Source organism: Bombus huntii, chromosome 2 (assembly GCF_024542735.1).
Source record: "Bombus huntii isolate Logan2020A chromosome 2, iyBomHunt1.1, whole genome shotgun sequence".
Lineage (NCBI taxonomy): Eukaryota > Metazoa > Arthropoda > Insecta > Hymenoptera > Apidae > Bombus > Bombus huntii.
The window spans coordinates 15136752-15153005 of NC_066239.1; the positions used below are offsets into that span (position 1 = coordinate 15136752).

The following is a 16254-nucleotide window of genomic DNA, read 5'->3' on the forward strand; positions in this document are numbered from 1 at the left end:
AAGTAATATTGGCATATATCTCGGCTCTGGTTACAATCATTAGTTTCCGCCTAAACGGTTAGAATCACATAGCTCGCGCTCTACTCTCGTTTATTCAACATTCAGGCCATATGGTCGCATGCGACGAGTTTTATGTTAATTCCGACCGATTACAATACCTTTCTTTCGTTTACAAGGAACGACGAGACTGGCAGTTGCGTGATTTCCAATGCAAAAGCCGCGATATCTGCACGATAACCTAACCTCAACCGATTTTGTTGTACTATTCTTATGTGGACTTCGTTTGTACCACAACTTCGTCGTAACAAAAATAGAATACGTAGAACACGGCATTCCGTTATGCGATATTGTCGATTCCTAACATCCGAAAAATCAGAGATAATTTTTTCCCTACAGTTGTACATTTGTGTGAAAAATTACGAACGTAAAGTTGTTTGGTGCGTGCACAGTCCTCCCCTCCCCTGCATTTGCGTGGACATGCTAGAAAGATTCACTTTTCCACGGTGAAACTGTATGAAATGTATTATAATTTCATTTTTACAAAGGTCGAACATCCTACTATGCATAAATTTAATATTAATATAAGCAGGTTTCGTGTTAAGTATTACATCTGACGTATAAGCACACGTGTGTACGAGCCTTGGTTTTAAATGTCTTATAGTAGACACCGAAAAGATTATTCAGTTGGATATCTGACTCAACATCAATATTTTACTAGGAGATAACATGTTAAGAACACGTTGGTGGATGGCATGGGAGATGATGAATGAAGACATACTTCTGTGAGATACATAAAATAGTAGTCAGAACGTATTTTGGCGCTTGGGGACAGCAACAGCTGGTGATACTGTCATACACCTCCATTTATAAACTTTCGAAAATCGATGTGACCTTCAAACTTTAGTGTATTCTGTTTCACAGCACAAAATGTTTCCGAAACGTACGTTTATTGTTACAATGAACTTGACTAATGGCTCTGAAATACTATCCTTGAAAAAACAATGGGGGAATTGGAGCAAAAAAAAGAAGGAAATAAACAAAGACCTTGTTGGTTCGTAAAAATAAAATATGCTACAGGAAAAACTTTTTTCAACGGATTGAGATGCGACGAGCTTTAAAAGCTATGACGCGAATCGAGCGTTTGTCTACAAGAGCGCATTTTCGGTGGATATATAGATATACATGTATATGTGACGAAATATACTAAAGCAATATTGACCCTTTGTCGCTGAAAGTATCAAACTACAAAACTTCCTTTCAAATTTTCAGAATAAGAAAATCAGGATCATGATAAATAATTGGAACATAATTAAAAATAATATATCTTCTCTATAAGATAATGAATACATTGGTTCATTTAATTTTTATGGATATTCAAACGCTTCTGTGAAATAAAACGTCAAGATTATAGAGTATAAAATTCATAGCTATGAAATAACTAAAACTCTGATGTATTATTAAAAATATACGTTAGGTTGTATGTAGTGATACATACAAAGATTACATGTACAAACCCATAATTAACACAATGCTACCGCAACCATTCTGCAATCTACCTTGCCCAAAACACTCTTCCAGTCACCTCCAAACTCTTCAATTCTCTCCACCTAATCACCCACAAACCATTCACAAACATGCAATTCCCGACAAAAGAAGAACTTATCGTCAGTTGTCCTTAACATCTCGTTCATTCATTTGGTCCCTATCCCCCTATTTCCTCCCACCGTGATGATCGCACTACATTTTTCCACATTTTCTACATTTTTCTCTATTCTATTCTCTGGATGACCTGAATTCTCGAGCAGTCGAGTGACGATTGATCTGTACAATTGATCGATTTCTTTTTACTACAGCCATGCAGAAAATTTCGCCTTGGAAAAGAATGTTGTGATTTCGAATGCTTGGATCACCTGAAGAACGTTACCGGAAGTGGTAAAATTTATGTCTTTGATTATGATGCATCCTCCAGCTCCTCGACTCAGCGACAAACGCTACTCTGGGTGATGAGCGTAATGGTGCTATTGCGGCTAATTTAATTTTTCAACAAGGATCCAGATGGCGCCGTTGACGGAATTCTTTCGCTATAAACGTCAACGATCAACATCAGCCATCAGGCAATTTCATATTTGTGACTTATTTCTTCTGTGTTATTTCTTCTAATTTTATTGTTAGTTCTTCAATTTGTATTCCAAAAGATTGAACTCTTTTTACGTGCGTGTGTGTTTTTCTTTTTTTTGTAACTCGTCGAGTTGCAATTCTAATTTTTGCACTTCCTCCTTCATGTCCTCTATGTGTTTCTCGAACTCTTGTGTCGTCCTGTCTTTGTCGGAACATTCTACTTGAAGATCAGCGAGTTGATGCTCGGGATCGTAATTCAATTTTTGGTCGTTAGCAGTAATAAGCTCACGTAACTTCACTTTTGAACTTGATCTTGTTTGGTCTTGATTGTGTTTTCGTGGTGCTTGTGGTGTTCTAAAAGTAATCGTCACGTTACTTGCATTTTTAGTGCACATTGATACACTGCACTCTGCAGTTCTCCTATTTTCAAACTTGCTTCATTTAAGGTAACTTTATGAATTTCCGATTGATGCTTTAACATTTGATGTAAGCCTTCTATTGCTGTTTCACGTTCTTTCAACTGTTCATTAAATTCGTTGTTTAGCATATCCACTCGAGAAATTCCGAGTTCTTGAGCATCGTTTCTTCTTTTAGAAATTTGGCTTATTTTCTCTCGCCTGCTGCTACATGTTGCTGTCATTTTATCAACTTCTTTCTTCTTTTTTTTTCTTTTTTTTTTTTTTTCTTGAACTTAAAATCTTGATTTAAGGTTTGTGTTTCACTATATGATTTATTATTATTAACTAGTTCAACATTATTTTCAGTAGATTTTTTTTTCGCGTGATTTTTATACTTATTTAAATAGTTTTACACGAACAAATGCATCGTACGTCAGATATACCATTTTTAATAAATTGTCGCCTTTACAACTCGAGTTACCTCTGAACGAGTCGCATGATTGATCAATAAGCCATGAGTAATTATGCAAATTCAGTTTTTTTTTCATCTATCTATCTGAATATTATAACAAAGACTTTACATTGAATATTTTATTAAAATTGTAAGTTTTTCATAAACGCTTCAAAATCCACAGTCTATTGATCAACTCCTCTATCCTTTCTCTTTCTCCTCACTAAAATAGATAAATTCCTAATGTAGTTTGTGGATAATATTTTTTTTTTTTTTTTTTTTTTTTTTTTCTAAAGCAAATCACATTTATCATCTGATATATTTTTTGAAATAATTTCTGTCTGTACATTTTCTTCTTTTCCCTTACTCCTCTTTCTCTTTCTAATGAATTCTTTTTATTCCGTAAAATAGTTTTTGTATATTCAATTTTGTTAAGTGCAATCCTTATTTCTGATAACTTACTTTTATTAGATAATTCTTGTGAATCTTCTACTACATCTTCCATATCATTTTGAGTGCGGCTTCTACCTTCAGTAAATTTAATATCTTGAACCGTATCATTAATTTCAATAGCTCTTTCGGTATCAAGTTTTTTTTTTTTTTTTTTTTTATTTATTTGTTGAAATTACAATCAATTCTCGCGTTGGGAATTTTCAGTAATTTTTCTGGCGTGGCGCAGTGACATGGCTGTTTATTTACAATAAGTTAATACTTATTATAGATAGGTATAATTTATAAGTATTATAAGTTCGGTATCAAGTAAATCGCACTTATTATTTAATATACCTTTTGAATTGACTTCTGTCTCTGTAGTTTCTTCTTCTGTATCTTCTTCGAGTTTTCTTCGTTCTTCTAATCCACCCTTCTCATTTTCTAGGATCTTCCTTGGTGTTACGCCGCCTAAAACATCTGCACGCCAGCCCGCGCCAGCTCGCACCACCGGACAACAACCAGCCTGCGTAACGTCACTTCGACCCTCAATAAACCTAAGGACCCACCATAACTTTCACTTCCCTGTAGTGTTTCGCCATGTGTCTTCAATCCGTTTGTCTTGAAGAATTTCTAAAGCTTAAAAATATTCTCGAAACACAGTCGGTTTTTAGAGAGGTCCTTGGGTTTATTAGACGTACTTAAAACACGGAGAAAGCGGGTATGCACCCATTAGGAAAATCCGAATAGCCCTCTAATAAAACAAGCTATGTTTTCCTCACGCACACAGTCATCTATCCACCACGATGGTAGGAGACTTCCTACTCATCCCTTCGAGCAGTAGTGCAGGTCATGACCAATCGACACCGCGGTTCGTTACCCTCACTTTTCCTAACGAAAGTGGGGACAACGAATCCGCGTTCTTTAGGCACAGGGGCATACCCACACCGAACTTTTCTTCTGTATTAGAAAAAGAGCGACAGTCAGTCTAAAAACTAACGCCTAACGCGGCAGTCTACACATAGCGCGAGAGTCGCATACTTTACGAAAATCTTTTGTCGGTTCTCGGTGTTGTCGAACATACATCTTCTCTCCTAAATATATTATAGTACTAAGTACATTAATACATTAATCTCCATTATAAGAGCCCTGCTCTAGCGTACATATCTATCACATCTTCGTGCGACAAGTTGTTAACTATTTATTTCTCTACGTCAGTGTAATCTGTAAAGTGTTGGAAATATATAATTTATAATTCAGTGAATCACAGTGTTATACAAACTCAATTACCCCTATTATCTCAACGGAAATCAGGGGATCGATCAATTCGTGGTGTCGATTGATATAATCGTACGACCCCCGTTGACGTCTCTCCTCGCGGTTACGTCTCCCCGCAATTGGTCGGAATTTACACTTGTATTTTCATCTTCTTTAACTTCGACTTTATCCGATCTCCTAGGTCTGCCTCTATGTTTCGCTTCATCAGTTGCTATTACACCCGTTACTGCATTATCATTTTCTACAGATTTATACCTATCGCTATCACTAGCTGTGTTCGTTAAAAGAACTTGCCTTCGTTGACGAACTTATCAGTTGTTTCGTTTTCACTATCTGAAATTGATTTTTGTTTAACACCTCTTTTTTCTTCTTTGGCAAATTTATTTTCTACATTTTCCGATGCCTTTTGTTTATTAATTATTTCAGACTTGTCTTCGATTAATTTCGTCTTTAAAGCGCTTCGCAAAATTTTATTTGTGTTTGATTGTCTGGTTTGATTATAAACAATTTCTTCAAATTTTGGCGAAGTAGCAGGCTTTGCAGCAACATTATAACGACTGCTCCGTTTACTACTATCTAACATAGATGGAGATGGATTCTTGTCATCTTTATTCTCTAAAGACTTCTCTTGTGTATTAGCATCTAAATTTCTCGACATAAGATCTGCTGAAGTTTTTTATTCTGTAGTGTCACACGCATTTTTCGCTGTCATCATTTGGTCTTCTTCTATAAGCAAATGTTCATTATTGTAAGCATTATCTCTTGCTTTTTGTATGGATTCTAATGATATATTTTGTTCAACGTTGTCTATTGATTTTGTATCATTTTCAGCAGTTGATTTACTAACTGCTTCTAATTCCTTCGTTTCAATTTGGTTTTCTTTATTTGTATCGCCGTCCAAAATATTTCTCATTGAAATATTATCCTTCTTGTTATGATCTTTTTCTGCTTCTCCTAAACTTTTACTTTTTTTGTCGAACCGTTCTTGTAAATTTTGAGTATCTTGTGACGAAGATGGTGACAAATCATTATACAATACTGCAATATCTTCTTTCCTTCGTTTCACAGACTCTTTCTGGTATTCTGTTGAGCTATTGACATCAAACATTAAGTCTGTTTTAATGAAAATATAATCCTGTGAAGCGGTGTCAATTGATACTTTCTTTTCATAAGAATTTTCTACATTAGACTGCAATTCTTTTGAAAATTCTTTCAAAACCATTTCTTCATTTCCTACAGTAACGTCTGTTTTCTCCAAGCTTTTGTTCAAATTATTAGAAACTAAACTACCCTGATAACTCCGACTAGTCGCTGCTTTAATAGTCTCCTTTAACAGTTTTCTTAACTTGATTTCGTTCTGCTTCTGCATAGCGTCTAGTATGGCCCGAATACTTGGATCCACACCAGTAGCCATAGCCAAGCCGGTGAAAATTATCCTTTGTTCCGTGGTATATATAGGGTAAAACGAATGGTAGACCGCAGCATAGTGGTTTCCAACGATCCACACTTGTTCTAATTCCTCACTCAACGTCTTTCGTGTCCATTGACGTAGAAAAAAGTAAGTTATTGTAATATCGGAATATATTAAAGGTGTAATTTTGTCCGATTAATTATAATTTATTAATAATGGATTGAAAATACAGATATTACAGACAGAAAATACAGACAGAGAAACGATGTTTGATTAACAGGAAAACTAAATGCAACGCTCGTATTTACATCAAATAACTTGACAACTATTTGGTAACTCTCTCTCTCTCTCTCTCTCTCTCTCTCTCACTAGCAACTCTAACACTCGACAACACTCGCAACTCAATTCTAACGACTCTATGCTTCGACGTCTCGATCAACTCTGAACCTCGCCAATGCATTCCTGCTCGGTCCTGCACGCACACACACGCACACACACACACACACACACTTTTCGGCTCACATACTCTGGCCTCTCGATTGCCACTCCTTGAAATATGAAACCGTACTTCTGTTTTGACGCTGCTTATCTTTTCTCGCGTCACTGTTACTAGGCGCTCTTGGATGTAAACAAACCACAAAAAGACGGCGTACACGGTGTTTTCTAATTTCAGCCGATCTCCAATCAAAGCTATTCTACGATATTACATTATCGTATAATAATAAGCTTTTAATCGTTTAATAATAACTCGTCAAGTAGAAATTCCACACGAAGCATTGTGAAGAATAATACTTGAAGAAGATCTATGTTCTTACGAGATTGGCTGTCTACAAGAACTTTGTTGGATAGATTGTATCGTTTGACGAAAATTTTATTGTTGAAAGTTAAGAAAGTTGGAAAGAAAACCCACGCTGTCTCGAAGATGTCTTGTTTTTCAGATGCTGTAAATTGACAAATAACTAGATATTAGTATTGACATTATTTGATGTCATATCTGACCTTAAAGTATAAATAAAATCAATCTAGGAATTAATGAAATTTCAAACATTTTTTCTAAGAAAACAGAAGTTTCGTTCCTCCTAATGAGTATCACATGATGCAATAGAAAAATAATTTGACATTGAAAATCGTGTCAAGATCAATTTCGAAGCTATAAAATCGTCTTAAAAAAACGCTGTGATAAAAAATTTTTTGACACCTTGTACAAAGGTGTATATCAACGTAAGTGTACCTGTATGTCTATATTCGAGATTATTTATCTATTCAAGATAGCAAAGTAAAAATACTATATAGAGGATTTAATTAATGTGTGGATCAACGTATGTATCACTATATGTAACAATAATATTGACTGTATATGTACGTGTGTAATAAAAGATTTCCGGTTTACAATGTTTACGATACTGATATAAAAATACCATATAGAGGATTTAATTAACGTGTATATCTACGTATATATCATTATATGTAACAGTAACATTATGTGCATATGCGTATAATATTGGTTAAATGTTAAATGTTAAATGTTAATATTGGTTAAATGCGTTAAAGTGAAATGTTATTTACCTATTCAAGATAGCAAAGTAAACATACCATATAGAGGATTTACTACTGTTAACACTCGGTATTCTCGTATTCAAAGTATTTAACCAAATAATTTGGGAATCCAGCGGACGAGCTTGTATTTAATATGATTATATTTAATATAACAACTTTACTCAATATACGCGTAGCATTTTAAATGTCATGAGGGTTGCAGCGGACTCAATTTTAATGTACCTCGATATCTTAGCTTCTTATAATATCCTAATAAAATGTTATTTATCGATTACAATTGTCCTGTCGTATTTTATAGTGTTTGCTTTATAAATGTGAACTTTATTCAAAAAGAGTTCATCGATGATTATCCATTACAGGTTGTTAATAAACCTGAATTATGCACAAAGGAATTGCCGTTAATAACTTAAGATTCTCTGCCCGTCGTACAGGGTACATATAGTAATTATTCTCGACGATCGTAACGTTTAAGTCCAATTCGAGCTTATAGTCCCATGCGAGTTAAACAACGACAATAGTTTGAATTTCTATTTGTTCGTTTGTCGTCTGTTTATACCCGGAGCACCTGCTGTAAACCAATACAAAATTTATTAGATCTATAAATAACACATATAAAACTTATTAATTTATAATTAATATAAAATAGGAGAGCACGAAACTTCCTATTTTATGGATATGTTAAATCTTTGTAAAAAATACCATATCATTAGTATCATTTTAATCGTTCTAAAGGATTTAGCCGCATAAAGCTGTGACCCTTGGAAGAATCGATGTTCACGCGTGACAAATTGAAATTGTGCGAAGGTTCCGGTACGAACATCACAAGCCGAACATCGATACCAGGGGCACAGGCACATGTTCTGGGTTCATTATATATTTATAAAGGGCTGACGATTCAGTGGATGGTCCGGGTAAATTTAAATTGTAAATGAACGCATTGCTGGTTTCAAGTAAAAGCCTGGATAAGAGCGGATATGGTATGAGAGTCTGTCGTGGAAAGGGGAACAGGCCGCTTTTATTTGTAAAGTTTGAATCTCCTCGATATTGAAGATGTTGAAGCTGCAAGTATGTATTTCATTTTAATCCATTCGAGACCGAGATTTAATTGTAAAACGATACCTAGGTGTCGGTACGATCTGAATGTTTAGTTAGAATGATTCTGTGTTTTACTCTCTCCAGGGTATCCTTTTCATACTTTGATTTTAAATCGATGACAATCTTAAATAGTATGCCTCATATTTTTAAAATATAAAATTATATACTATGTTATTCTATAATGTATTATGTACAGTTATATATATATATATATATATATATTATATTATATTATATTATATTATATTATTTATTACATATATATATATTATATTATATATATATATATATATATAATAATAATATATTGAAAAAAATATGAAATTAACATGATATATACATTACTACATAAGTTATATATAAAATATGTATATTATACCCTTGCCTACTGACTGATATGAATTTCTTTCGGTCTCGAATGCGTTAAAAGAGAGCGCAAAGAAGTCGAAATTACTTATTGTAATTAGTAAAACGACCTGAGAGGCAGACAGGTACAAGAAAGAAGGAATATTATATTAGCGGCATTATCATGTTTTTGCTCTCTTTAAGTCTTTCATCGAGACAGACAATCTACAGGTATTAATCGACCAATTTCTCCAAGCTGATAACTTCGAATCGATGTTTATATATAAGAAGTGTTATGTGTTAATCTGTCTAAATGTTTAAAAGGTGTTATAAATTAAATGTTGTTAAACGATACGTAATTGCCTTTTGATCGTAAATTTTACTATCAAGGGGTCTTTTATGTATGCGTAATCATTGTGAATTATAACAATTTATGTGATCGATATTAAAGGTGTTTAAAAGCATATTATTATTATATATTATTATTCTATTCTCCTATATTATTATCCTATATTATTATAGCATTCCTATATTATTATAATATCCAATTACATGTTGATACACAAGATATACAGATTATTATTTATAACGTTTTGGTTTTCTTAATTGAGTCATTCATTTAGTACAAATGATAAGAAATTAGTAATAATTCGCAAAAAAAGGATATTGTAGTAGAAATATTATAAAAAAACATTTTCTGTTTTAGTGTAGAGTTACTCCTTCTTACAGACAGTGTCGTACAAATCTGTACGTCTCTGAGAAAATGTAGGTATCTGAGCCCTTACTTCCTCAACAACTTTTAGATCTGTTAGAAAAAAGAAACATACGAAGTAATAAGTAATGCTTACTAATAAATTCAACAAATACAGAGGAAGATGGCTAAATCGATAAATTAACGAGACTAAAAATTAATTACATCATGGATCTCTCGCTTTTAATTTTAAGCTGTAAATTACCGATATCGGTGACTGCCATATTCTCTTGAGTTTCCAAATCGTAAAGAATCTCTCCCCAGGGATTGGTCAACTGTGTATGCCCCCATGCGACGTAACTTGCTGAAGGAACACGAGCCGGTGATATGCAAGCAACGTATAATTGATTATCATTCGCTCTGGAACGCTGAAGTAATGACCAGTGCAGTGGTCCAGTGGTCATATTGAATGCCGCTGGATATATCAGCATTTGGCAACCTAACCCAGAGAAGCAGGAAATATGAAGCCACCGAATACCAATTAACTTCGTAATTGCACGGTTCACATTCCATCATTTCTGAATATGCGAGGACAGTCCTCTTATTGTGCTTTTAATTCTTTTATTTGTTTCATTTTCAGCAAATATACTGGTTTTTTAAATTAAGCTTCTTTTTATACAGATATTTAATTTTTTGCTAGTTAAGTATTGATCGATTAAGTTACTGTACCTTTGTTCCGATAAATGCGTGCCATTTCCTCGAATCTAATATCATAGCATATGCCAATACCTATTTTGCAGCCCTTCACATCGAACGTCGTTAGGGAGTTACCAGGACTGAGTGAATCACTCTCTCGAAAAGTAATCTTATTAGGAATGTCGATGTCGAATAGATGTACCTAATAACATAAAAATGTAGTCGCTAATTCTATTGCTGCAACTTTTGTAATTTAATATCAAAGTTACCAACTCCTAAACTTTAATTATTTTTTATTTAATAACTGACAGCGTTTTTATCACTTTCTTTTATTAAAAAATCTTATCATTTAATAATGTTTAAAAAGGAGAAAAAATAAGTATTTTCGTATGTGAAAAATTTATATTACACATTACAACAAAAATGGGCGTTTTCCGTATCATAACGTATTTTATAAACCGTAAATTATAGAATTGGTTATAGTATACGTATGTACATACATATGTATATTCCTAAATTATTCCTAGATAGAGTCACTTTCTTCACCCCAATATTTTCAAATTCAAAGCCATAAAGGAATATATTACTTACCTTTCGGTGTTTTGCTATCAAAGTTCCATCGGGACCCCAAATAGTACAGGTATTGTACAATTTATCGCCCTCTATTTCAGGCATCGTACCACCAACTACATAGATGTTGTTTTCTTTAGCTGCATTCGATAAAGCAACGCTCGTTTCACCATCAGGAATACTCTCGGCGTATTTTCGAAAGTACTCTGCATTGCAATATTTCAATTAATGAAAAATAACTGTCTTTTGTTCCAACCATAAATTAAATTGAAATTTTTGTCAGTTTTTTATTTTTTAAATTATTAAAATAACTAAGTTTTATATCTCGACTTAATTAAATATGCAATTACTTAGCTAACAGTATATATAATAAATTGTTTCTACAGGTTCAAAATGAAAAATGAATATTTAGAAATATTTAATTACGACAATGCTATTTGTGTTAGCATCAGTGGCTTGTTACTCTACGACTTTGCTAGTACTTTTTGAAACATAAAGTTAGTTTTCAATTAACACTTATACTAGAGGCGGAATTATAAATGCAAAATAATTGATAATACCAATTTATAAGTACCTAATTATTAGTATCTTAAAAAATATATTTATACAAAAATCACGATAATCATGAAAATGGGGAAATCCTATATTCTCGACTCAATTCACAATCTTTATGGAAGTATAAACGGTAAGGTAATTTGTCTACTTTTACTTTTTTCTATATAGTTGTTACGCACATGGTAAATTATTGAAAAAAAAAAAAAACAAATTATTACGTATTCCATATGGTGAATTAAAGCATTCAGGAAGAGCTATAATATCAGCATTGCGCTCTTTTGCGCTAGAAATGTAGGAAACTGCCCGCTCTACATTTTTGCGTTTTACTTCATTTACTTCAAGTTGTACCAACGCCAAGCGAAATGCTAAAATGTTGGAAAAGTTAAATACATTCGGTTATATATTTCCCATACTTTTTATCTATAAATACTTTTTACATAGTGAATACTTACTCGACATCGTTCGCACTACTTGTTTAGCGATGTTTGTAAGTATCATAATGTTGAGGTTATGTATGGTACTACTCAATATCAACATTACGTAAGCAATACGCAGGGATTTTTAATAATTCTTGGTAAAGTTTAGGACATTAATTTTGATGTAATTGTAAACATTATTTGTTCACAATTTGTTCATTTACTTTGCAACAAAAAGAACGCATCTGCAAGCGTGTTAATCGGATAACGACGAACTTCATTTCGCAAACACCGACACGTGAAACATTTTGAAGTTACGTGGACGCGAGAGTAATTGGTTCCCTTAAATTACTCAATTTCCATTTCTCTCGCCATGTATATTCGAGTATTGCATTTGAATTGCAGAGCAGTCGAAAGTAGAGGAGCACCTCGCCGATATATAGACAGGAACATGAATTTTTTTTTCATAGGGCGAATATTTTTACCATTGAATTATTAAACCGAGTCAAATTTTCAAACTCAACCACTTAATTTAATCGTTTTACATAAAACATTTCAATCTTTTTTCTTCTAAATACTTTACCTATATTTCATCTGGCTGAATATTCCATATTTTTAAAGCTTGTTGATAATTACAAATACGTAATTATCATTCTGAAGCTAGAAATTTGAAATAAAATTGCTCTGCGCGTAAGGAAATAATTCAACGTTTTATGTATAGCTGTTAAAATGATATAATAAGTTTCAGTAAAATAGCTTCACTAAAATTTGTGGTTTTTTTCCTTTTCTATTTCTTTTTTTTTTTTTTTTTTTTTTTTTGGTTTTATGTGTTCAAGGGCGAACGTTCCCTCTCATTTCTTGTATTTTTATGAGGAATTTAGCCTTTTTACACCACGAGAGCCTCAACGTTTTCATTTTCACGCCTACGCTACGCTCGTTAAACACGTTCTAATGAGACCATGTGCTGACATTGCGAGTTTTATTATTTTCGCACAATAATTTATCATTTTAGATTTCAAATATTACATTCATACATTTTTCGTTGTAAATTTCTTTCTCTATTTAAACAATTTACCATTGTTGCTACAATAAATCAATTAATTAAATTAATTGATCAGTTTAAACTTAAAATATCATTTCATAAGTTTTCGTCACTTGAATCTAAAAACAACAGAAAACGGATCATATTCAACGATCACAAAACGATAATAGGACATTGTGTTTCTTCTGAAGGGCGTGAAATTGTCAGGAGATTATGCCATAAATGAAATTGGAAGCTGGCTGGTCAAAGGGATTAAACTCGGTTAAACTCAATTGTGCTATATTGCACAAAGACTTGAGAACTGCTACCAAATATCTACTAGCTTAAAGGTGTGCTGATTACACCTTACAAATTGTAATTATATTTCAAATACAATCTCCTAAGTAATAAGTAAATTAAATTAATACTTTACCTAGAATCTGTGATACATTAATATAACAAAAATACATTTCTTAAATTATTCATTAATTTGCAATGTAATTAGAATATTATCTTTATTTTCTGGTGTCTTTATTATTCTTAAAAGATACGCTGCTTGTTTGCAAATTTAACACTACGTATGCTATTAATAAATCATTTTATATTTAATTTTGCAACCTTCAATCATTGTTAAAATTGATTGATAATACCGTTGGTTAATAGAAATTTGAAAATGCTCTCGTTTCCACTCGATTAAAAGGTAATTGCACAAACTGTCACAGTGTTGACTACAAATCACGTGTGTCGTTCTATTAAATTTATACACAATAGTATTTATTCTCGTTTTAATTTAAAATGAAATGTGTTATTGTATTTTTTTTTTTTTATTTATTTGTTGAGATTACAATCAATTCTCGCGTTGAGAATTTTCAGTAATTTTTCTGGCGTGGCGCAGTGACATGGCTGTTTATTTACAATAAGTTAATACTTATTATAGATAGGTATAATTTATAAGTAATATAAGTAAGTGCATATGCTTAATTTGGATAATTAAATGAATCTAACGTTTAGGTCTAGCGGGTAGTGCCTCTTCAGCCTGCGAATCTGGTCCGTCGTATCGAGTAGTCCAGTGATTAGGGGGTTTCGGTGTTTGTTGATTCTTTTGCTATATCTGTCGCTATATTTTGCTATTTCCTCTTTGACGGTGGGTATCTTGAGGTCGCGGTGTATTGTTTCATTGGTTACATACCAAGGTGCGTCAATTAGGGATCTTAGCGTTTTCGATTGAAAGCGTTGGAGTATTTCAATGTTGGAGTTACTTGCTGTTCCCCATAGTTGGATTCCGTAGGTCCAGACAGGTTTTATTACGGTCTTGTAGAGGGTAATTTTATTCTGTATATTTAGTTTGGAGCGTCGGCCCGTGAGCCAATAGAGTTTTTTTAGTTTGTCCTTTAGTTGCTTCCTTTTATCTGAGATGTGTGTCTTCCACGTTAGTCTCCTGTCCAGGGTCATGCCCAGGTATCGGACTGTGTCCCTGCTAGGAACTGTTGCATTGTTGATGGTGACCTGGGGGCAGGTTTGTTTTCGGAGCGTGAAGGTTACATGTGAGGATTTCTTTTCGTTGACTTTGAAGCCCCATTTGTGAAACCACTTTTCCATGGAGTCGAGACTTCGCTGGAGAGTGGATGAGGCTATTACCGGGTCTGCGTGGGTAGCCAATAGCGCTGTGTCGTCTGCAAATGTCGCTATTGTTATATCATTTGATATAGGTAGGTCGGCAGTGTAGATGGAGTACAGTAGGGGTCCGAGGACACTACCTTGGGGTATGCCGGCTTCTATTGGGAATGTTGCGGAAGTGGCGTCTAGGCATTTAACCATGAATTGTCTATTGGTTAGGTAAGATTTTAGGATGGAGTAGTAGGGGTGGGGTAGGATCTTTTTAAGTTTGTATAGTAGCCCTTCATGCCATACTTTATCGAATGCCTGTTGGATGTCTGGGAAAACCGCTGAGCAATATTTTTTCTTTTCGAGTGTTTGGCTGATCGTATGAGTTAAGCGGTGGATTTGCTCTACTGTAGAATGATGTTTTCGGAAGCCGAATTGGTGATCTGGGAGTGTTTTCAAGTTCTCTAGGATTGGAAGGAGTCGGTTCGTGAGCATCTTCTCGAATAGTTTGGACAGGGTAGGTAAAAGACTGATTGGGCGATAGGAGCAGGTTTCGTATATCGGTTTACCGGGTTTAGGGATGAGGGTAATCAATGAGATTTTCCAAGCCTTAGGATAGTGTTCCAGGCGAAGGATAGCATTAAAAATCGATGTGATGAGTGCTATCCCTTTTGTGGGAAGTTCCTTGATTGCTCTATTGCCTATTAGGTCGTGTCCTGCTGCTTTCTTGGGGTTTAGGCGACTGATTGTTTCTATAGTCTCTGCAGAGGAGAAGGGTTCGATAGGAGGGGACATTTGGAAGGGGGTGTGCAGGTATTCAGTAACGTCCGCGGCGGCTTGGGGGGAATGGGGTTTGAATACTTTTGACAAGTGTTTTGCAAACAGGTCGGCTTTTTCTATAGGGCTTCGCGCCCATCCACCTTGCGGACGGCGGATAGGTGGGATTATTTGTGGGGGGCGTGTGAGTTTCCTGGAGGCCTTCCATAGTGAGTAGTTGGCGTCGGCTGTGGGGGATAAGCTGGCGAGGTATTTATGGAAACAGTCGTTTTTATAGTTTCTTAAGGTTCTGGATAGCTTTCTAGTTGCGTTGTTAAGTTTGCGTTTGTCCTCCGGTGTTCTATGGGTCTGCCATACTCTTCTTAGTCTACGTTTTTCTGCTATTTTTTTTTTAGTATGTATTGGGGATATTCTTGTTTGCTGTTAGATGGCTTTGTCGGTGTGGAGAGGCGGATTGCGTTTATTATGCTCGTGTTTAAGTATTCCGTGGCTGCTTCGATATCTTCCTTTGTTTTTAGTGGGGTGAAGGCTCTGAGGTCGAGTGTGTAAAGACTTCTCTGAAGAGCTGCCAGTTGGTGTGTTGGTTGTGAATGGAGCCATTAGGTGTATTCTCGATGATTGTTGAACTGACTGTTGCTATCACGGGAGAATGATCAGAGGAGAGATCAGCCGAGGAGTTGATCTGGACGTGTCTTGATGGGATATTTTTAGTTATGAAGAAGTCGAGAAGGTCGGGTATTTTGTTGGTGTCAGTGGGCCAGTATGTGGGTTCGTATGTGGTGAGGTAGTTGAGGTTGTTGTTTATTATGCTGTTTAAGAGGTTTTTGCCTCTTGCTGTAAC

At 34.5% G+C, this 16254-nt stretch overlaps 3 protein-coding genes across 3 annotated transcripts in view; 1 reads left to right on the top strand and 2 right to left on the bottom strand.

Moving 5' to 3' along the window:
• Positions 1 to 6422: 6422 nt before the first annotated feature.
• LOC126878138 (omega-amidase NIT2-like) overlaps positions 6423 to 16254 on the bottom strand; it is a 59749-nt gene continuing 49917 nt past the window's right edge. The window contains exon 7 of the transcript XR_007695568.1: positions 6423 to 6526. The gene's annotated coding sequence lies outside the window, so the exon portion shown is untranslated. The remainder of the gene's footprint in view (positions 6527 to 16254) is intronic.
• LOC126878143 (omega-amidase NIT2-like) lies at positions 9528 to 12333 on the bottom strand. The gene is made up of 6 exons (XM_050640675.1): positions 12047 to 12333; positions 11813 to 11959; positions 11061 to 11245; positions 10503 to 10671; positions 10039 to 10272; positions 9528 to 9887 (listed from the first exon to the last, which is right to left on the bottom strand). The coding sequence occupies exons 1-6, from the start codon at positions 12129 to 12131 to the stop codon at positions 9796 to 9798; spliced, it is 912 nt and encodes a 303-aa protein (XP_050496632.1). The 5' UTR covers positions 12132 to 12333; the 3' UTR covers positions 9528 to 9795.
• Positions 11545 to 16254, top strand: part of LOC126878124 (uncharacterized) — a 63205-nt gene continuing 58495 nt past the window's right edge. Inside the window, exon 1 of the mRNA XM_050640627.1 lies at positions 11545 to 11724. The gene's annotated coding sequence lies outside the window, so the exon portion shown is untranslated. The remainder of the gene's footprint in view (positions 11725 to 16254) is intronic.